The following is a 22,837-nucleotide window of genomic DNA, read 5'->3' on the forward strand; positions in this document are numbered from 1 at the left end:
TGCATATGCAATTTTATAGTATGTATGACTATGCAATAAAAAACATCATCTGGGAAAAAAATCTCTCACGGTCTGGATGAAAGGCAGACTGGAGAATATTTCTCCCTCATATTACTATCACTGAGGAATTTCCATGACTTTTCCAATGTTTCAAGTAAATACCAGACTTTTCCTGACCAACTACAACTTCCTTGATGTTTCCCTGATTTTCCCTGACTTGCCAGAATGTCGACAGCCTGTCTAATGACCTTGTTGGCAAAAACACATACTGGTCCAATTTAAAAATAAAAAAAACTACAAAATCATTAAATCACTGTATGATAAAATTCCTGTTTTATGCACCCTAAAGTACCAGGAAAATAAGTAAACGTGTCTAGCGTGAGAACTACAAAGAAAGCTACGAAAGCAATTCATTTTTAGTGTCTACGCCTATGCATGCATAACATGCTTCAAGCATCACACATGTTTCCACTGATGATGGCTGGCACGGAGATGGGTACATTGGCTGCCGCAGAGCTTTTATGATCAGTTCCTTGCACAACTACACAATGTGGACATGGTCTGTTCTTCAATGAACACACACTTAGAGATGAGGGACGACTGTCTCTAACAATACGATACTAAATCAGTAAGCACTTACAGGTCATGTTTCCTACTTATTTGTCATTTTTAAAAAGTAATGCCTAGAGAGTGGACTCTCAGCTTTACAGGAAATTGATATCTATTCCAAACACCACTCTATTTTTTGTCTAAATACAAGTTTGACTCCATAAAACTGGCATGTGGGTGATACATCGTATGTGCTTGAATAATCCGCACACAATTTTCATAAAATCAGTGTCGAAAAAGCATGGTGCACAGCTTATTCAAAACTTGGCACTTTTGTTGAGGTTAAGTTTTACACAAAAACAAAACATGTTGCATGGAAAGTATGTTCAATTAAAAATCAGAGTATACAAAAGCAGACATTTATTAGTCATGTAACAAAAACATGTTTAATTCAACTGGAAATAGAAAAACAAAAACAGTGACCCGAATGTGAGCCTGGTACTAACGAAGTGTACCCATAACTATGAAAGAGTGCGGGCTGTCAAGTGTAGTTTACTCTGCACAAGACAGAGCATGCAATCAGAGACTACGTGCGCACACTCTATACGGCCATCAATGTAATCAAACATGAATGATGCCAACAAGCACAGGCTAAATTTTTACATATGCTACACAGTGGCAAAGACCATATTTCTGTTTATTTAATAAGCAAGCATAATATCTTACAGAATAATGGATTTCAACTTTAAAATACATTTATTATCTTTGAAAGATTTGTGCAATGGGAGTGCATGACTTGATGTAGGCTTTTGGACATACGCCATTGCTTAGCACATGTATGTCTGCAGAAGAAAACTACAAAAAAACACAAATGACAAAAAACACAAATTAAGCAAAAATTGCCGTTGTCAGGAAATAACGCCACACAATATTCCACAACAGGAATATGGTCAACAAACAAGGAAAAAACAAAGAAAAATGGACTAACAGAACGAAAAATCCCCACAAATGATAACAGCACAAAAATTCTGAACCCAAAAAAATTCAACACAACAGTTGAAACCAGACAAAAAACACAGCAAAACGAAAAAACGAAACAAACACAAAAAAAAAAGAGAGAGAGAAACGAAAAAATCCCCACATATTATGACAGCACAAAAAATATTGAACCCAAAAAATTCAGCACAACAGTCAAAACGAGACAAAAACACGACCAAATGAAAGACGTAACAAACACAACAGTTTTCTAAAACAGAAACAAGCGACGTTTCGGGAACTGCTATCTGCTCCCGTCCTCAAGCAGAGACGCACATGGTACGGAAACACAGGTGCGACGGGTCGCAATTTTTGCAATAAGCAATTTTTGCTTAATTTGTGTTTTTTGTCATTTGTGTTTTTTTGTAGTTTAAAATACATTGTTTTATACAGGAAAAGAAGTTTATGGGATACATCTTACATGGGAAAAAATAATGTACATCTTATGGAGAAAATGGTGGGCTGAAACATCATAGATTATATTATATGGGAAATCATATTGTGCGAGTTCATCTTAAACAAGATTTTAATTACTTTATTTTCCCATTATAACTACCAAACTGCCAGATAGCAACTTGAAAATCAATTGCTGTTGCACAGTGCTCTGTCCTGTCATCTTTGGCAAGGTCATTTACTACATACACAAAGTGCTCAGAATCTAACAATGGACCCAAAAACATCATGAAAGTTTTATGCGAAATTTTTTTTGCTCCAAATTTTGATGTCCTTAAATAACAGATGATTATGTGATAAATACAGTAAACAATGACTAGAAACTTTAAGTATGGTCCCAAGTACTGTTTTTAAAAATTTGGTACGTGGCTTGTACTAAACAACAAATATTTTTGGTTATGGTCTAAATATTATGGGTGCGAGGCTTATTTAGGGCATGGTTTATATGTGTACTTAGTGTATGATTTTGAATTATTGGTATATTTCTTAATTCTAAGTGTACTACGATAAATATAAATATGAAACATACCTGAAAACAGGTTTTAACATTTTAAGTACAGGACAAATAAAAGTGTGAGAAAAATAAATGTATGTCAAATAACAATAGGGAGTATGTATACACATACCTGTGATCAGGCACCTCCTGTTGAGAGACGATGCCGCAGCTAACCATGCAAGACAGCACGCTTGCCAGTAGAGACACATTGGACACCATCCCGAGGACTGTTGACAACCGCTCAGCCTCGCTGGGGGGCATCAGAACTCTGTCCTCCAGCTGGACCGAGTTGCGTTTCAACAAGTCCACGAGTTTGTCCCTTATCGCACTGCTGAATCGACACTAGACGACAAGACGAGCACACACATCAAACAACAGCTGCACCTCAGTCTAATCATCAAGTGCAATATTTTAATACTACAGTGAAACCTATTTAAGTGTGTGTGTGTTCATAAATGTAGATACAGGTCTCTTCCTACCTCCATGCTAACAAACCAAAATTGTATAAAAGAGCTGGTATCTTTTAACTGATGAATAGATTTTCATCAAACATAACTAAGAACTAAGCATTCAAATAAAAAAGCCGGATTGAAATCTGTCCATCCATTCTAGTGTTACGATGCTACAGACAGACATGCTTCAAACATACAGGTTGCATTCCATAAGTAATGCGACCAATTTATAAGATATCATTTATTGAATATATTTATACAATTAGACAAAATTCTTTGAAATAGCACTCTCCTGTTTCCAGGCCTGGAAGCCATTCAGGAAGGCCTTCTCCAGAATATTCTTTAGAGCTTAGGTAACATGAGCCTGGATTTTTTCATTTGGGTCCCAATGTTTCACTTTCAGGACTCCTTTTAAGTGAGGAAACAAAACGATGTCTGGGGGAGACAAGTCAGGACTGTAGGGAGGCTGGGGCACCAATGGGGTGTGGGTCCTGGCCAAGAAATAATTGCCCACAAAGGTGCAGTGGCTTGGTGCATTGTCATGATGAAGTTTACACACAATCTTGATGTCGTTTCGGCAGCGCGCGACCCTCCTTTTCAGTTTTTTTAGCACTTCCAGGTAGAAAGCTACATTCACAGTGGTCCTGGTAGGTAAAGATTTGTAGAGGACAATCACTCTGACGTTAAAGAAGTCAATGAGCATGGTTTTGATCCTGAATTCACTCATGAGTGCCTTCTTCGGGTGGGGCGACGCTGGGGTGTGCCACTCAGAACTCTGCTTATTTTTGTCTCAGGGTCAGCAGGTTAGAATATGCTGCAGTGTATCGTTGGGTCAGGAAAAAATTGGTCGCATAAGTTAAAGAATGCATGCTGTATAACACCCCTCCTTTTGTGTGGGGAGTTAAAAATAAATATTTTTTCTTGTTTTTAATTATAATCACATAATTTTTGGTACATATAAAAAGCATGTATGTACTATTCTGCAGAAAACCATTCCAAAATTCTCAACAGACCTTCTTAACTTCATACATGTTACAAACTTCTCAGTTAATTTCTTTCTTCAACAAGTCTCACATGCTATATCTATCGGTAACGAAAGATAAAAAAAATTATTCAATTTCAAATGTTGAATTGAATATCCAATTATTCAAGAATATCAAATATTTTTGAACACTTACAAACTCCTAAATAAAACTTTTGGTAGCGCAAAACGGTTACCTTCGGTTTGTCTCCAACATTTCTTAGAGCTTCTGTTTTTCCCCGGAAAACGTCTTTCTCGAACGAACACAAGATGTAATGATGTTCAAAACCCGACGAGGAAACCTTGTCCTCATCGCTCTGCTTGTCGTTCTCCTCCGGGTGTGGCAACCCGCTCTTCAGGGCCAGCCCGACCAGGGTTCCCGCCAGCTCTAGTGGGTGTCGCGCGACGAGGTCGGCGCCCGCTGCCCCCGAGGCCGGGAGCAGCCAATCGAGAAGCACCGCCCTGCCCGACGGGCCAGACTCCGGGACGTCCCAGTGCCGGCACACTGCACCCAGCGTGCGCACGGCATGCGCCGACAGCTTGGCCGTGTCCGACAGGTAGAGCTGCAGGAGCGGGGTAGGGGAGGCAACCTTGCCGTGACGGACGAGGGCCTGAAGGAGCAGGTGGCCACTCTCCTCGCACTGACTGAGCCCCACGATCCTACAGCAGAACATAACATACTCCACTGTCAAGTCAACTACATAAAAGAGAAAGAATAACTACTTACTACATACATTTGTCATGCTGTACTGTTTCTTTCATGGTCAGGGTTCGTTACTAGGGCGAAGATGTTAAATTAAACTACTACATGGAAGGGCACATGGACCCAGCATAGACTATAGTCTCAAGACTGTGACGTTGCCCATGAGGGGCAAGATTCGCTGCCCCTAGTTTGACCTATCACAAGGACCTGACCTGCTTTCAACATCAGGCACCTTATCGTAAATTACCTGGTATTTAAGGACTCTCATAGCGTTCCTTAAGCCTCAATCTCCAAAGAGCTCATCACGCGGTCAACGAAAGAACACGTAATTTGGAAAAAAAATAAATTATTTTTTCGATACTGTGCTCGTACACGATTAACAAGAACTGATTACTAATTAAAATACAATGCCTCACTGCACCAAAGTATAAATATTAGAGGTGTCCAGGACACTGGCCGGAGCAGTGACTTCTGCTCGCTCTAGTTATAAGAAGTTGACTGGGAGGGGAGGGGATGGCGTCTGTTGCCCGGGTACGGTGCGCTGGCACTAGTGTTGTGGCCGTCACACTTATTTAAATACTAACAAACAATATTACTATCATACACAACACAGCAAGAGCAGTATCACAAGTAAATAATTACCCTGGAATACTAAATTAAACATAATTAAATACAAAAGCTAGAACATATCAAATTATAATGTTGACGTCTAAGCGTTCATAATAAATTAAGAGTAATGTAATTAAATAAAGAAAACATTATAATAAAATAATCACTAAGACATATTGCTGAAGATCGCGTGCGCACATATGCATGCACATGCACACACACATGGTCACGTCTCGGCGCGCAGTTCACATGGAGTTGTCGGACAAAGAACAGAGGGTGATGGAGGGGCACATTGAGCTCACAGGAGGGGCTTGTCTCCTGGTCAATGTCAACTATATGGCTTATATAGGTAAAATGTTAAGCTGATTTGCATACAAGAAACACCAATGTGCATAACTATACACAAGCATCAAGTTATCTAAAATAGTAACATTCTAGACAAGAGACACCATATTATTTTTGAATGCAATACAAGTAACACATACAGTATTAAGATCTCATTCAGATTGATTGTCTAAGCTTCCAACCTGGGGTTCCAGCTGCCTTTACTTGGAACCATGCTTCAGGCTAACTAAGGTTAACTGACTCTTTAGTGAGAGCCAGAAATAACAGAGCATGAACTTGTTAATGCCAATAGACAGTGTCCACAAATATGGCCAGGCAGGCAGTCTCGTGCTGTAGGGTACTTACACTGGTTGGCAAGTGGTCTGTAGAAATACTCACCGGTGGTAATGTTGCACAGGGTTTAATACGAGTTGAAACTTTGTTGCAACAGCCTCTCCATACATACCGGTTCAGAATCGACACACTTAAACTACTCACAGTGGTGCCGTTTCACGGTGGGCGGTTGACTACGGCCCTTAGCTAGGCAGATACTACTTGGTAGTTAGGCTCTTGGTGGTTAGTCCTCTGATTTTATGTCACGCGAGGTAGCCAGACGTCTTGTTGGTCGGCACTGCGAGAACAAGTCTCAGCAGTGTGGGGGGAGGGGGGGGGATTGGCGCAGTGAGCAAACTCAGCTGCCTTCAAGGTTGTTCCCCTACCGTTCCTGAGGGCCTGGTATTGGCGTAGGCAAGGGTGGTTTTCCTGGAATCACCGGCCACTTCTGGGAACTCCAGGTGACCGTAGCGCCATGTGCACTCGGCCTGCCTGGTGGGAGAGGGGGTGGGCTGGGGATAGCGACCGGTCAGGCGGGCTCTGGGCGTGGTTGCCCAGGGCAACCGGAGATGGGGGCGTGGTCGCCCTGGCAACAGGCGACACAACTATGAGCGGGCGGCGCTTGCCATCTCGCTCGTCTGGCATGGCCCACACATTTGTTTAGGAAGGAGAGGGGGGCAGATGGCTTAGTTATTACAGACGTGCATGACACGTCACATATTAATTTTATATAAATGCCTTTTCCACCTACAAAATATAAACTAGAAGATATCATGCATATTTATGTGTAAAAAAACATAATGACCTCACAAAATATTCTTAAATCTGTATGAGATAAAAAATTCTATGTTTTACCTAAGCGCAGTTTCCACAATTTTTCCCCATAAAGGGCTCATATCATCCAAAAGGTTCGAGTCCAATTGTGCCTCTACTCTTAGCATGGCAATGCAATATCTGAAATAATGAATCAACAACAGCACACATGTACTATTTAAGTTCTTGTACACTTATTCATAAGAAATTTTCAGGTACAAAATAAAAAGAATTATCAAATTGTGGGTAGATTATTACAAATACATAACTACATACAGGTATTTGGTGAAATATGGTTAAGTGTACAGATAAGTTCCAATAGGCCAGGTTCACAACATGTTACACTGGGTAACTTTTGTAGGTGAATCCCAGGTGCTGCAAGAAAAGTTACTCAAGTTCTCACATTAATAACATCTATTATCTTGCAAAATTCGCAGAGATTTATTTATTCTATTTACTTTAAGAATGTTTAGTTTTTTGGAACTTATCTCCATCAACCTTCATTTCAAAAGTCATAAGTGTTGCTTAAGTGCATCATTTTTAATAAAGTGTTCATTTACTTATTTATATGAAAGAGATAGAAGATTTAAGTATCCAAGGATTTTTCCACAACATTTTAGTAGAACAATGTGTCCATATGTCAAATATGGTTATTATTAATAAACTGTAATGCTCGTTGTGATATATGTAGCCTGGAATAATAATCCAGTTCACTATCACAAAAAAAATTTACATTATTGGTGGCTCATTTTTTTTTATTTGTCCTCAACCAACTTTACTCATTGAAAGTTATAAACTATCCATTCTAGAGCACTGATTTGCAACCAATATTAAATTATGTAAAACAAATAATAAAATTTACAAGACCAAAAAATCTTCAATATAATAAGAATCAATGGCGTATCCTCCATGTAATTGCGGTAAGCGACTATTACAGATACTTAAATGTGCAACATTTTCAATCCCAACCGAACTTTGAAGCTATTTATTGTCATGAGGTGTAGTGAACTTCCCGTTAGCCAGAAAACAATGGCTTAAGAGCATAGGAAGTGGCAGGGAACAATTTATTTCTGTCAGCCATTTTCCAGGGCCACAAAGCTTACGATGCAGATATTGCAGTGCTAAATCCGCTCAGGGCAGGATTCCTCGCACGATGGGAGGGATGCGAGATGACTCGCCGAGGAAAAAAAAAACGCATGCTTGCGTAAAATAACCAAATGTCTCGTCGAGTGGCAGAGCTAGATGTAGTGGTTGCGGACACTTAAGGTGGTGAAAGAGGCAGTACGCAGGAATGTTAGTATGTCAAAGGCCTCCACATCTTTTGTGTCGAATTTAATTGTGTGAATATTATACAAAATCTCAAAGTGATTAGAAAATAATTGATTATTCGGGTGTTGTTTATCCTAAGTTTGTTACATTGTTTAGATGGATTGCTCTGCACCTTTCTTAACAAAATAATACAACTACTAGGCATAACATTTGTTCTAAAAATCATATTACACTTAAATCATTTTGATTTTTATAATCTTATCATTTATATTTTTACATGACGATAAAATTAAACAAGGCTATCTTTATAATCAACTGGACAGTAGTCAGAGCACACAAATATAACTAATTGGGGGAGGAAACTGCAGAGTTAAATATTACTAGATTTATACAATAAACTTTAGCATTTGAATTTACGCGCAAGTGGGGAGGGGGGTTGTTTTCTTTTTTTTTATGACAGACATATTGACTGAGACATATAAGATCTTAAGTTTTACTTGTTTCAAAATAAGACAAATTAAGGGCCACATGGGACTAAAAAATATACTTCATGTAAAACTATATTTCAGTGTAAAATACATACATACATTCATTACTATTTTCTTCCAAGACTTGATAAAATAAAATTATTCAGCACAGTGATAAAACTAAGTACATAATTTTTTCTTCTTATATTCATATTACAATTTTTTTAATAATAAATTAATTACATATATGTGGTTCTAGATAGTGTTTCAGGCATAATAATACAACATTTATCTTTCTTTGCAAAAGCAAACATGACTAGAATTTGGTGGGTTGAAACAAATAAAATTCACAGATGCGTCTGTCAGCCTAAAATATTGGTTATTTAATATATTTTAAACTAATTTAGTTATTTTTACATATTTAATTTTGCAGTCACTTAAAGTCAGGTCAAAGGCAACTACCATCCAATAAATGTAAGAAATGTAGGAATATGACAGTATCTGTTACAAGAGATTATGTGCATACGGGTTGCAATTACACTGCTTACTCATGCAGGATATGCTACTCATAAAAAAAAAACTAAAAGGTTTTTAATATGACTTGGTTTACTGAAAAGGCTATTTATTTTATGATATTTAAATGGTTATTTTTTATAGGGGTTCCCCTTAAATCTCAATATCTGATGATAAAGTCAACACATAAAAAACTAACACAACTGTTAAAAATAAAAATAATTCTGAAGAAAAAAAAGCCACTACATAACCAGTATTATCGTGTTTATTGTAACACACTTCTCAACTCACCGACACAAATACTGAAGCACTATTGGTTCATCACAAACAACCTGCACATCTGAAACTAGCGTGAGCATCGGCAAGAAGTCAGTGTATTTTACCAAACTTGGAAATGTGGATAAAAGTTCGGTCAATATTGCCAACCTGTAAATTTAGCAAACACAAGATAATTAACATCTACGTACAAAAGGCAGCATAAAAGTGTGCACTGCCATACCACGAACCTAAAATTCCCATATGCCTCATTACTAACTCCAAAAAAAAAACTGGAACTTTAAGAAACATTTGCCTTAGTAGTTAATACTCAATACAACAGGTACTCAGCATTCATGCAGGATGCCAAACTTACAAAAGAAACATTTGGAAATTTTAATTTTAAGATAACATAAAACTTTTTCTTATATCACAGAATACAACAATTCATCATACCAAATCATGCACAGAACAGGTAACTTGACTGGTCGTTATACATGTAAAACGTAATCTGCTGCTTTTTTAAGCAATCAAGTAGAAATAAACTAGAATTGTCAGAATAGTTGGTACTGCAATCAATATCGATATATTCAGACATTCGATAAAAAAAATAATGACTGTCAAAGAAAAGAAAATTTGAGTTAAATGAATATTTGACTGCATATTTAGAGGTCATTTGGTTTACTTGAAATTACTGTACTAGTCTGGAGTCTATTCTTATAATTTCTAATGAAAAAAAGAATTGATATTTTAACTAACATTTTCAATTTTTTAATGTTACACATCATATCCATTTAGTTGTGCAGAATGATCTCAAACATGTGTTGCCTTAAAATATAAAACAATTGAATGATGGATGACACTGAATATATGACCTAGAACACTACCTAATACGATCATGAACATAATACTATCTCGAATGTAACATGACCTTGAAAGTAAGACGCTTGAATGTAAGCTGGCCTAGACTGTAAGATGACCTCGAATAAAAGACGACTTTCAACGTATTTCATGTTTGAATATAAAATAACTTCAAATGTATGGAAGACATATTAAAGGTAGACTCTTCAATAAATGTAAATATGAATTATAAGATTATACTGAATATAAAAAAAATTAGATATAAGAGAATTTAATTGCAAGACAAAAAATTAAACATTTATTAGTTATAAGACAGCCTACTATCTCAAAATTACTTCTAGCTAAAGAGAGGTCTACCTCATGTATGAAATGTTTCTTTTTCATTTCAGTCTTGTGAAATTACATAGTTAATTTTAAATTTATATTAAAAAGTTACAATATAAACAAAATTGCTATTTACTTTACAATTATGTATAAAAAAAATTTTTTCCTAAAAATATTTGATCAGTTACCAAGTAGCAAATACTCTGTAGTTATGTCATATTACAGAATGTATTTTTATTTTATATCCCATTAAAAAAATTAATCTTCATAAATCTGAAAAACCTTTTCTTTTAGATACTCAATACAATCAAGAGTAAAAAGTCATAATTTGGACAAATTTTTAATAGTAGTACTTAGAATTCTGCAAATACTGTTTTTCTTGTTCAAATCAAATTTCAAATTTAATGAATTATTCAAGAATGTTTAATCTTTTTCAAATCGAATTTAAACATAAAGCCAAAAATTCTTCACAAACTTCACATTAGTCCAAGAAAAACTGATGGAAAATACAATAAAATAAAAAGAGAGAAATATGTATAGGTCAATAATAGAGTAATAGTCAATAATAGAGTAATAGAGTGGTATGAAAAGCAGGAAAATAAAAATCTGGCAATGCATTTTCTTAAACCATGAAAATTTTAAGTTAAAAAATTATTTTGTTGATCAAACTTAAAAATACACTATTTATAATAGTTTTTTGTGTCATAATCACAGATTTTTTGTTACTATGTTGCAGAAGACAAATCAGAATTTCTCAATAAAACTTCTACGCATCATACATGTTATAATTACTTCATTAATTTTTTTTTTTTTTTTGTGAATGAATCCCACTATCTACTGGTAACAAATAATGTATATATTTGATTTGAAATGTAGAATTAAATATCAAATATTTTTCAAATAGTCGCAGACCCCTAGTAGTAGGCAAAACATCAAAAAATATCAAGTTGAATAAGTTCATATCAGTATGTATTTGATTTCAGCTCAAAATAAATACTTACATTTGGCTACAAACTTTTGTTAGATTTTTTAAAAAAAATTTTTTTTACTTTTATGTAGTTAATATTTTGGTACACCATGATTTGACATCTTAATTTACATTTTTCTTGGTGCAACTTGCACATAAAAAAAACAGGATAAAAAGAACATACTAATAACATATGTGGTGTGTTTAAGATATGCCTAGGTGCGATAAAATAGTAAAATAGGTTTGCAAGATTTATTTTTCACCATACTTAAGGCTTGGTCATACACACCATATTGATTTTTTGTCATTGTTATTTTAGGGGTTTTTTCTGTAAACACCCTTGCATTTGTTGTTATATCACAAATATTTTTTTTTACTATTACACTTAGGGAATATCTGTTTAAAATATTTGTGATAAACAATGAATGCTACGGAGGTATCGTATAAAAATTAACAGAAAAAACCCTAAAATAAAAGTAATAAGAAAATAAAAAAAATCATATGGCATGTTAGACTGAACCTTAACAAGGTATGTTCAACTTTACATTAGCATATATCATGCGCTTAGTAAGGATGATTGTGGACGGTAAGGAGAGGGACCTAAAGGAACCATATCCACGGCGTACATTTTGAACAGGTTTGTTTCTGGAGGTTCCTGTGGACAAGAAGTATGAAATACCCATCCAAGCTAGAAGGGGAATCGATAGGTCCTCCCCTCTAAAATAAAATAAAATTATGCTTGAAATCACATTATTAGGCTATTTGAGGACCCTTAAGTGCTCTTCAGTAACCTGATAATTCTGGATAAAAATGATCACTTACAAAAGGTAAATTCGTACACCACCATTGCTTATGATTATGTCCTAAAATGTGTTAAAAGAGATGGCTACTCTCTAGTTTTGCATATTTGATGGCCATAAATTGAGCCATACTTACATAATTTTAAGTTTGTTAATAAGATATATTATTATTGAAGAAAAAAATCAGACTATTAAGAAGGGGTGGGGGGGGACCATTAGGCCCAACCCTGCCCCTCCCTGATTATGCTTTTGACTCTTAGTAACATTTATTACTGACATACATCCTTAGAGTACCAGTAAAATAAACTGATTCAAAATTTGATTTAAGTTTGAAATTTTTGGTAATATTTGGTTTAACTTCACTTCAAAGTTAAATTAAAATAATTCCTCAAAAATGTCAAAAAATTCATACAAATTTTTATGATACTTTTATTTACATGGTCTATATTACATACTTTTATACAATTCTAAATACTACACAGTACTTACCAAGGTAGAATAACATAAGCATCATGACAGGTGCGAATTAAATCTGTGACTGCTTGCAAGCCAACTTCTATTCGTCTCTTCTTAGAAGCATTTTCCACAGAAACATCCACAGTTTCATTCAATACTGTTAACTGGGTTATTTCTAACACATTGGTATCGTTCTCATAAACCTACAAGCAGAAAATGTACATTATGTAATATGTTGACGACAGCTGTCGTGTCTATCCTGGTCCCTAGGTCCGCTGTTGCCCATAGCCGTCTGGTCTGGGCATGAGTGTAAAAAAGTGTTTGAGTGGTGCTTCGAGCAGTGAGCGCACCCGAGCGTGGTGGCTGGTGTGATATATGACAGTGTAATCGGACCCGGACCACGTACTGTCTCCCACACATCTCGTGCGTCCCCCTCCCCTGCTTCCCGCTCGCCGTGCGCCGGTGCGTGGGAGTCAGTAGTAGCTCGCCTGCCATCCGCGACGGACGCGTCTGAGTGCTGCTCTGCGCTTTGCCACTAGCGATTCGTGAGTGGTTCGCAGTTTAGCAGCCAGTGCCTTAACGACATAGACCGAAATAAGTGGCATCTCGAGCGGCCGACAGCTCGAGGGGTCGCTGTTGTCTTGGCCCCCTGTTGTAAGACACAAGGTGAGAACCCGTTCACTCTCTGAGTTTTAGGCTGGCCGGCGCTCTCGTCAAGACAGGGAATCACTCGCAACAGGGGTCAGAGAGCCAGGTGTCGTCAATGTTATTGCTTATTGGTTGCAAAACATCAATAGGTTGTGAATTATGTATGTAACAATTTCAGTTAATGAAAAGGTTCTTTAATAAATAAAAAATCTTTTTAAAATATTTCCCAATAAAAATACATAGCTACAAAATGAATATGACTTGCCAATAACTATATAAAGCTTTTTTAATACTACTACAAAAATATCTTCTCTCAGGAAAGCCACCCAACAATTAGCCACTGTTAAGCAGGAATGCAGACACACACAACTGGCAACTACGTATGGTCGCTGACCTGGCAACAGAGCAGTGAAGTCATGTCACCTGCAGCTGCAGACTGATATGTCTTATCGACAGCAAAGTCACACAGAATATGGTAACGCACACGACACCAAAACACAGTAAGGGTAATGGGTACAGAATCAGGCATGGAGGCATTTTTGCCTGGAGTGATTTAGAGAAATAATTATGAATTTGAGGGTATCATGATAGTAAATATAGTTCACTCTGTTCCAAAATAAGGTGAATTATTTTTGATAGGTGCTGCAAGAAATATTCAAACTTAGACAGCTTATATTCATATAAAATTTTAAAAAATGTATATTATTTTATTAAATTGTAGCTAGCCTACTATATGAGTCCATTTGTTTTATACATTAAGTCACTTTTCAGTCTGAATGTTCCTTCAAGTACCCAATAAGAAATGACATCTTATCTTGAGCACAAGGTGTCCTAAAGTGCTTTCACTGCTATAAAAAAGTAACATTTTCCTCACTAAAATTCTTACTGTTCTTCAGTTTTACATGTGTGTTCTCACATAAGAAACAGAAAGAAACAGCACTCCATAACCTCTTTTAAAATTAAAATGGCATGGAACAAAAATTAATAATACTAAAAAAAAAAAGAGGTGTTTAAATAAACTTAAAGGTGTACAGAAAATCACAGGCTAAAATTTTTCAGATTTCCTGTATCTCGCATTTAGCCATTTCTAATCTTCAAAAATAACAGATTACTCACCGAAATAAAACCTGTGTGGTTTTATATGCATTAGGTGAAAACATTTAATACGTATATAATCTAATTACTGGAGATAAGTTTTAATGTTTCTATTTATGGCTCTGTTTCATTTTCACAATAGAAAATTTTGGTATTATTGCCATTGGTATTATTTTGTCAAGATAGTATAATATTCTAAGTAAAAACAGACAGCCACTGACTTGTTTGCAGACAACAACAGCAAGCTGCAGGAAGTTGAGAGGCAGGATGAAGTCCTTGAGTGACGCAATGCGGCGCTTCAAGCTGCGAACCTCCGCCTCTATCATGGAGTACAGTGAGCAACACTGCTTCTTCCAAGCAGGCCAGTCTTTCGCGTACGCAGTGGCGTCCCCCTCTTTCGCACCACACGGGTGGTGGAGCCTCACTTGGAGCGTCAGAAACGCAAACATCAAGCTCTTAAACAAACAAACAACCACAATTAACAATTTTTCATTATTTCTCAAATTAAATACAAAAAACTATCACACTGAATAACCACTAATTGTAGTCAAAATCGTACAGTTCTGATTTTTTTTCCTCACAAGCAGCATACTAACTTATAAATAACCACACAATTTTTATTCAGTTCAGTAAAAAAAAGGGGTTGTCTGTAAAGTCGGTTTACGGATGATAATTTTACGTGATAACATCATAAGAAAACATTGATGAAAAATTGCATACTTTATAATTTTCAAATATTTACAGTTTTTGCAAATTTAATTTAAATAATTTGTTTAAATATAATCACGAACAATTAGTTATAGAAATAAACTGAAATCAAATCAATGTCAATAAATTGTTAATTTGAAATAACGAAATTGAACAAATAAAACAAATTTTTTTAATTGCTGCTTTTAAAAAGCCCACCTTAATCTGTTTGATATTATAAAAGATTTTCTCGCACGGTGCTTGGCCAGTTCTTGCAGGCTCGGCTCAGGCGGAACGTGATAATGAATCATGCTTTTTCGTGCGTGCAGCTGGCTATTCATCGATTTATAAGACGTTATCACGTGAATAAAATCCACATGCAAAAACAATAATAAAGATATCACCAAATTTTTTTATGTAAATACAGTAATCAAAAACTCTTGAATAAAAGAGAGTGCGTGCACTTTTGTTGATTTTATGTCATACATATTATAATGTATATCAAATTTTGTTTTTTATCATTTACTACTTTTGATTGTATTTTCTGTTCTTGTTTAAATGTCTTGTGTACTTTAGTATTTGTCTTGTCCCTCATGTGTCGTCAGTTGTAGTGCCTGCAGGTAGGTAGTGCCTACTTGTATATGGTACCTATCTGCAAGTAATGCCTACCTGATGCAATGCATTTCCTGCAGATGGTGCCTACCTGTACCTAGTGCCTAATTGTGAGTGATTCCTGTGCCTACACTGTCCTTTGTATCTGTGTGTATGTCATGCCCACCTTAAAAGTTCCCCAACTGTTGGTGAGCGTGTAACCAACATTAATAAATAAAATATAATGATAAATAAAATAAATGTCATGATTAAACAACACAGACAAAAATATCTTGAAGATACACTGAAATAATTTGTGTTCCATTGTTTTCTTTATTTCCTTGTAACAAGAGATAATCCAAATACATTAAAATGTTCATTAATTATCACAAATCACGATCCAGAGGTAGCACACTACATGTGACCTATGAACTGCAACCTTCAGTTTAACAAATAAAAAATAAAAAACAATATGTATTAGTAGTTGTAGCTATCAGTTCAATATTATATATAATATTTTTTTGATTTGTTTGTTACGTGAACTATGTTTAATTAGTTTAAATATAAACCATGTGCTATGTTGAGTTACACAAACAGATTGAAATGGCTCTACTTGTGATGCCACTCAGTGTATGTTTACTTTACTCAGTATGGCCATAACAAATTATATACATCTCTCCCATTATAATGTGTGCAAATAAAATCACGAAAAACTTCTCTTTAATATAATAATTGTAGAAAATATTTAGAATTATTGATAACTGCATTGCTCCTGTGAAAGCACTGCTGGGTCAACTCAATCAACAACTCCTTTATAAAAAAATATTGCATAACATTTATTTAAGACATTTAACCAAGGTAATGATTACTCCAATATCACAAAGAAAAACGAAATGGCATAGTGTATCCTATCTAACGTGGCCAGTAGTACAATGGGCACCCTACACAAAAGTTCTGTCACACGAAAATTAGACAAGTTTAGAATCCTAATATCAATTAAATTTGGATATTTTCAATATTTCAAAGGGTTTCCTAAACAAATAATCTGCCGGACTAGTTCAAATTTAGTGCAGCCCCTATGTTGGTGTTCCGTTAATTAAGTCATATAAGTTTTCAACTTTACATTAATTTGGTGCTTAGCCAGTTCACCAGCAATTATTAGTGTGTATCAGTTAGCAAAAACAACAAGGCATCCTTTGTATGTATGTGCAATATTAGTGGCCGAACTGAACTGCAATCGGGCCTACCATAGCTGCTTCCGGATATGGACCAAATATATCATATATATTTACATTGCAAAATCATGGAATTTCCTGAATTCAATTGCACAGCTAAATTTAACTTATTTCACACTATTTATTTCTGCATCACAAAACACTTTTAACGTGTTATTTGGTCAAAATGAAGCTTCCCCTGACATGCATGACGCTGATTATGTCAAAGGACCAAAATGAACCTTTTTTGACGTTCCAAAATCCCAGCCTGCCACGGGCTGCGGCACTACAAATATTCAAACAAACACTTGAAACGCCGCCCGCCAAGACGGGAACCAATCACATGCTGCAATCTTGAAACGTCAAACATTACCGTTGCCTGTTCATAGTTTTACATAACACAAGGTTATATAAACGTAAAAATGGCTCTTAAATATGTTAAAACATATTTAGCAACGTTTTCAAAACAAAATTAGCGTCCAAAAGTATGTTTTCACTATGTAAACAAAGCAATTTTCGGCTCCCAAACAGCCTCTCAACGACAGAGATTGTACAATAAATAAAGTTTTAATTTTCTGTAAAGGTGTACATGTATATTACGGTAATATACCTTTACAGCTACTTGTATATCTTGCACATTGGACTTAATCCTTTTAAATTTCTCTTGTTGCATGCTAAAATTTCACTCTCAACATGCCTTAAGAAGTATAAATCATGTTCAGTAATAAAATATAGATTAAGAGGCAAGTTTTCATATAATTTGGTCAGAAAATTCTACAGTTAGAAATTTCAGCATGCAGTTATGCTTAACCGAATTTAGAAAGTTTGAAGATCAGAATCACTCAGTGTAACATTATAACTACAACTATATCATGTATTCCATTCACCAATACATTTCATGGTGTAAAACACCCCTTTACTTTACATTACAATGTTAAATGTACATTAAAACTTCATTAGTTTTTAAATTTCAGTAATTCTCTTTTAGTTTTCTATTGAAAGAAACCCTTGCCCCTCCTTTAAATAAATACCTTCTAAACTAATAATTAATATTCAATTTTAGAAACGAATTAAAATTTTAAAAACGAATGACGATAATAGTCTGCTTAAGATTTCAGTGTGGACCCCTGACCACAAGAAACCATTCTTCGAAATACAATTCAAATTAACAAGTTTTATCTTATTGTCAGCTGTAACATCACCTGCAGCTGTAAAATCATTAAGTGAGCCAAATGGCAGGTTAAACTTCATAAATAACATTTGATTTGTCTGTACAATCTCTAATTTAGCAATTTGACTGTGATGAATATTGTTCCTGTGAAGGTATTTTCTGTACAAAATAATTGCTATGAAAATTGATGTTTGATCTAAAACTAATCATTTGCCAGTATTTATGCAACTAATTAATTATTTACTCAATTCATTAATTTAATACTGATACTAATGATTAAATGTATAGATTGAAATCATTTGTTTTAAATCTTTATTGAAAGTAGTAGTACCCACAGATAACTGAATGCAAAATAAAAGTAGTGATGTGTCAAATCCTAATTTTCTTGAATCCGAATCTCGAAATTGAATACTAAAGAGTATCTTCAATATAACCCTCAAATCCAAATGTAGGCCTTAAGGGTCAAAAATAACAAAAATGTACAAGAAAAGAAAAATATTAACTATTGTGTTGAAATATTCAACCTTTTAAATGTTTGTTTCACAAACTAAGTTTCCGGAATCAATACATTGTAATTTTATTTATATAATTACATGTTTAAAAGTACACAATCTTGGGGAATTGTAACAGGATATGTATGAAGAAAAAAATTACGTAGTAAACTTCAGAAGTTATCAGTATTAAATTTTTTATTTACTTTATTTCCTCTCATATTTTTCTTTAAATATTTTTCCTTGAATATTGAATCCTACGAATACTAAGGATTTATTGGTATCTGAGGATTTGATTGGCCTATCCCTACAAAAAGTTAACAGATATTGGTATTATAATTTTTATGACCTGAGTATGTAAATATATTACCTTTTTTCCAGCAGTTCTTTCAATTCCATGTTCGTACAAATGGATGACTGACATCAGCACTTCTTCACCGAATTCACAAACCATCATTCTACTTTCCTTTGATACCTATACAAAAAATTATAGCAATAATTTATTTATTTTTTGTGATAGCCAACAGACATTGTCCACTATACAAATACAAAACAAATTCTGAAACAGACACAAAAAAAAAAAAGGAGAAATATATATGAAGATGATGATAAAATATAAACACTATAAAAACAAATATTTTGGAACCATCAAATGTCAAACCACCATCAGTCAATGAAAATTATAATACACTACTGTAATAAATCTCTAAGACAAAGTTTATTAGGCTTCATAAAGAGTTCAAAGGATGTACTACAATCAAACTTAATGTTTATGATATCATTCAAAAGTTAACAATCTTATCTAATAAGAGCAATGACAATTATTAGCATATTATTTATTATTTACGTGAAACATTCCCATGCTTAAAAACTTTTTAAATCCTGTTATTTTTATGAAACTAAAAAGAAAGCATATCCTACTCTTTGCATAATTAGCTGTCAAAGTCCTATTTTAATATTATTACTCCATACCCATACTGATGAAAAAAAAAGTTTGCACAAAACTTCCCAGGTTAAAAATCTATGCAAATGGCTACTCCGTGAGATAATTTAAATTTCTCTAAGAGAAATGTATCTGACTTTATTTTAATGTCAAAATTCTTCAAATATTACATCATATTGACATCTCATTAGTTAAAAAAATTTATCAGAGATAAATATTTTATATGTCATTAAGTGGTCAATAGCACTGATTTTTATACTGGAAAGTTTCAATTTTGAAATCCATTTTGTTTTACCTTTGAGCAGGGAGCCAAAACATTAAAAAAAATAGCATTTTGACAGCTAATTATGACAATAATAATTTCACAATATTTTTTTATATCATATAAAATCTTTCAGAAAGATTTCAAGTAGAGCAACGATTTAGGGAAATATTAAATAATGAGTCACTAGGTATCCCAACATCCTTAAATGATCCAAGCACCATCCTTGCTCTGTTGAGGTGCCTTCTGAACAGAGGTCACACTGAGCTGACCACACCCCTCACACTATCGTTTATCCATATTAATTTTCCTTTTCTGTTAACATGTGATATCAAGATTTGTCAACTGCAAAATTCAAAGTGGTTTTTGCACACAGCAGGTCCGGTCACCCTTGATCCCTTCTCCACAACAGCCTTTCACAACATTCATTCACATTATCACAGACTTCTTTCCAGGGACGCATCTAGGTATTTCTTCACCTGGGGCAGAATCCCCACAAGCAATAAACATACCAGGAATAATTTGTTTTTGATCCGTGTACATTGTATGTAAAATTTTACGTTGAATTTTAATAAACCCTGTGTACTTACAAGTGTTTAAGTGTATGTTTTATTTCAAAGCCTCTACACAAGACTGCAGGACAAACTCATTAGAAACTTAATAATAAAGATCACAGTTAAAGACTATTGATAATGAGTAAAAACCAAATATTAGTAGATATTGTGTAATTCTTTTTTTCTATTTGCCTTTTATTTCAAACTTGTTTTAGTCTAGAACAAATCTGTCAGCCAACCTGCAACCCAGTGCCTGGGGCACACTGCTACCCCCCCCCCCCCCCCCCAAATCCACAGTTCTATGCCTGTTTCTTTCCACCAGTTCAACACATACTATAGATGGTCTGTAAAGTTCTTACCTGTTCACAAACTGTGATGGCAAGCTCTAGTAAGTTGCATTGTAGCTTATTATTGTTTTTAATGTCTGGATTCTTCAAGGCAGTTGCAAGATTTGAAAATCTGTAAAAATTTCATACAAATTTCACCACATTTTCTACGAGGATGACCAACACTAAATTAATGATAACATGTAACCAAGACAGTACTACAGTGGAAAGACAGTACTACAGTGGACATAAAAATAGTACCACATCATATTTTCAATATATCTGTGTATAGAAACACGGCATTCTATCTCTAGTGTCTAACTAATGTAAGCCCAAAGGAGAAAAAATACCTACACATTTACAGCCAGAGTTTCATAAAATATACTGTCATGACACACACACAGCACACGGTGAGCAGGCCTCGCTGCAACGTTAGCATCAGCACAACAACAGTGGAACAGCGCTTCATTGTGAAAGGGGAGGGGAGGTAGAACGAGGGTTGTCAACATTGTCGCAGACCCGAGGTTTCAAATACGGCAGCCACGCCCCAAAAGGGGCCTGTGGGGAGGCCGAGACTACGGAGCCACAACGTGCTGCGGTGACTCTCGCCGATGCATTCCGCCTCATCGAGAGACCTACCACGACCGCGAGAGAAGAACAGCAAAGGTAAGGAAGACTTAAAAACAGTGTGATAGCGAGGAACTTAGGTTCTTTTAAGTGTGTGTGCTAGGCAGTAACTAGATGGATGATGACTGTGGCTCATGTAATTAATGTAATCAAAATCCGACAGTAAAGTTAATGTTGAGCCTTTATTTAAAAGGCTTTGATTCCCCTCCAGATCCCAAGAGGAAGAGAGGGCAACATCAACAAGGTCGAAGCAGCGACATAACAATACAAATTGCAATTTTCATGGCTATAAAATGTAATAAGAACCTTGGTCACCATGTAAAATCAAATAAGAATAGTATGTTTAACATTCTTAAATACATATTTCATTTGAACCAAAGTACTAACTGCTACAAATACTCCACCTAGTCCTCAGTTTCAGTGCCAAGTGTGACTGCATGGTTCCACATTTTATTATTCTCTTGAGGATGAACGGTACCATTTCCTTGTTCATGCTCGGTGGCGTACAGTCTAGCAGCTCCCAAAATTTCTCCATCAGTTCTATTTCAACACACAAAAACATCACCACCTTCACACAGTACATGGTTAGTTAGTTAACAAACCTCTTAACTCCCCTGAAGACAAATTTTACAAAAGAGAGGGAAGGAAAAAAGCTTACTGCTGGTTGTAACAATACACTTACCTCATTACTCCTTAAGTTTATTTTTTGTTTATAATGTCAATAATACTACTTAACCAATCACTCCTACTGTAAAATAATAATTGCATGAATATTTTGCATTTGTGATCAAAACTAAAATTTAAAAAAAGAAACACTTAGTTTTAGAGTTACAAGGTTTAATTATTCACTCTTCGAACCTTTAAAATGTTACTTGTGTGTGGAGCCACGGTGGTCGAGTGGTAAGATCAATCACCCCCAACAAGGCAGTCAGAGTTCAGTTTCCAGCCGGCGTTGAAACCATATTTTTCGCGAGTGGGAAATGTGGCAGATGTCGCCACGAGCCAGCAGAACGATTTTCCCTGAGTACGTACACTCAGTTCCCAAGCCCATTCATTCTGTGAATTCTCCAGTCTCATCTTACAATTCTTTATCAACCCTAATTACAGAGATGTCAATGAGAAATTCATGCATTAAATTTTTATTTTGCAAGGCTTTACATGCCAGTCAATGGTGTTTCCTCTGCATTACAAAATACATACGTATACAGAAACAATACAGAAACGTACAAGGCAAGGCACAACAGCAGACAAATGTAGTTGTACCACAAATGACTGATATAGCTTGAGAGTTGTCAAATATTTCCAAGCCTTCCAGAAACTGACTGTGCCCAACGCCCATGTTTTGAAGGGCAGTCTGTGAAAATGATTGGGGCCAGTCTGAAGTGGAATGCAGAGCGATTTCATCAGCTCCACACACACGTGCAGCATAAGCTCTACACACCAGGATGCATAAACCAGTCTAAAGCAAAGCCACACAGAAAGCTACACTACGTTCGCGATGTTCGCTATGTTTGGTTCACTGTGCCAG

At 35.4% G+C, this 22,837-nt stretch overlaps 1 protein-coding gene across 3 annotated transcripts in view; it reads right to left on the reverse strand.

Moving 5' to 3' along the window:
• The window catches only part of LOC134544482 (serine-protein kinase ATM), a 207,318-nt gene that overhangs the window by 156,215 nt on the left and 28,266 nt on the right, over nucleotides 1–22,837 (reverse strand). For all 3 annotated transcript variants that reach the window (XM_063388481.1, XM_063388480.1, XM_063388482.1), the window contains exons 6-14: nucleotides 21,714–21,849; nucleotides 20,716–20,815; nucleotides 18,968–19,072; nucleotides 14,665–14,898; nucleotides 12,734–12,903; nucleotides 9,329–9,463; nucleotides 6,831–6,929; nucleotides 4,204–4,666; nucleotides 2,664–2,875 (exon numbers count right to left, since the gene is read on the reverse strand). In XM_063388481.1, the coding sequence (XP_063244551.1) occupies nucleotides 2,664–2,875; nucleotides 4,204–4,666; nucleotides 6,831–6,929; nucleotides 9,329–9,463; nucleotides 12,734–12,903; nucleotides 14,665–14,898; nucleotides 18,968–19,072; nucleotides 20,716–20,815; nucleotides 21,714–21,849 (1,654 nt within the window). The remainder of the gene's footprint in view (nucleotides 1–2,663; nucleotides 2,876–4,203; nucleotides 4,667–6,830; nucleotides 6,930–9,328; nucleotides 9,464–12,733; nucleotides 12,904–14,664; nucleotides 14,899–18,967; nucleotides 19,073–20,715; nucleotides 20,816–21,713; nucleotides 21,850–22,837) is intronic.

Source organism: Bacillus rossius, chromosome 1 (assembly GCF_032445375.1).
Source record: "Bacillus rossius redtenbacheri isolate Brsri chromosome 1, Brsri_v3, whole genome shotgun sequence".
NCBI lineage: Eukaryota > Metazoa > Arthropoda > Insecta > Phasmatodea > Bacillidae > Bacillus > Bacillus rossius.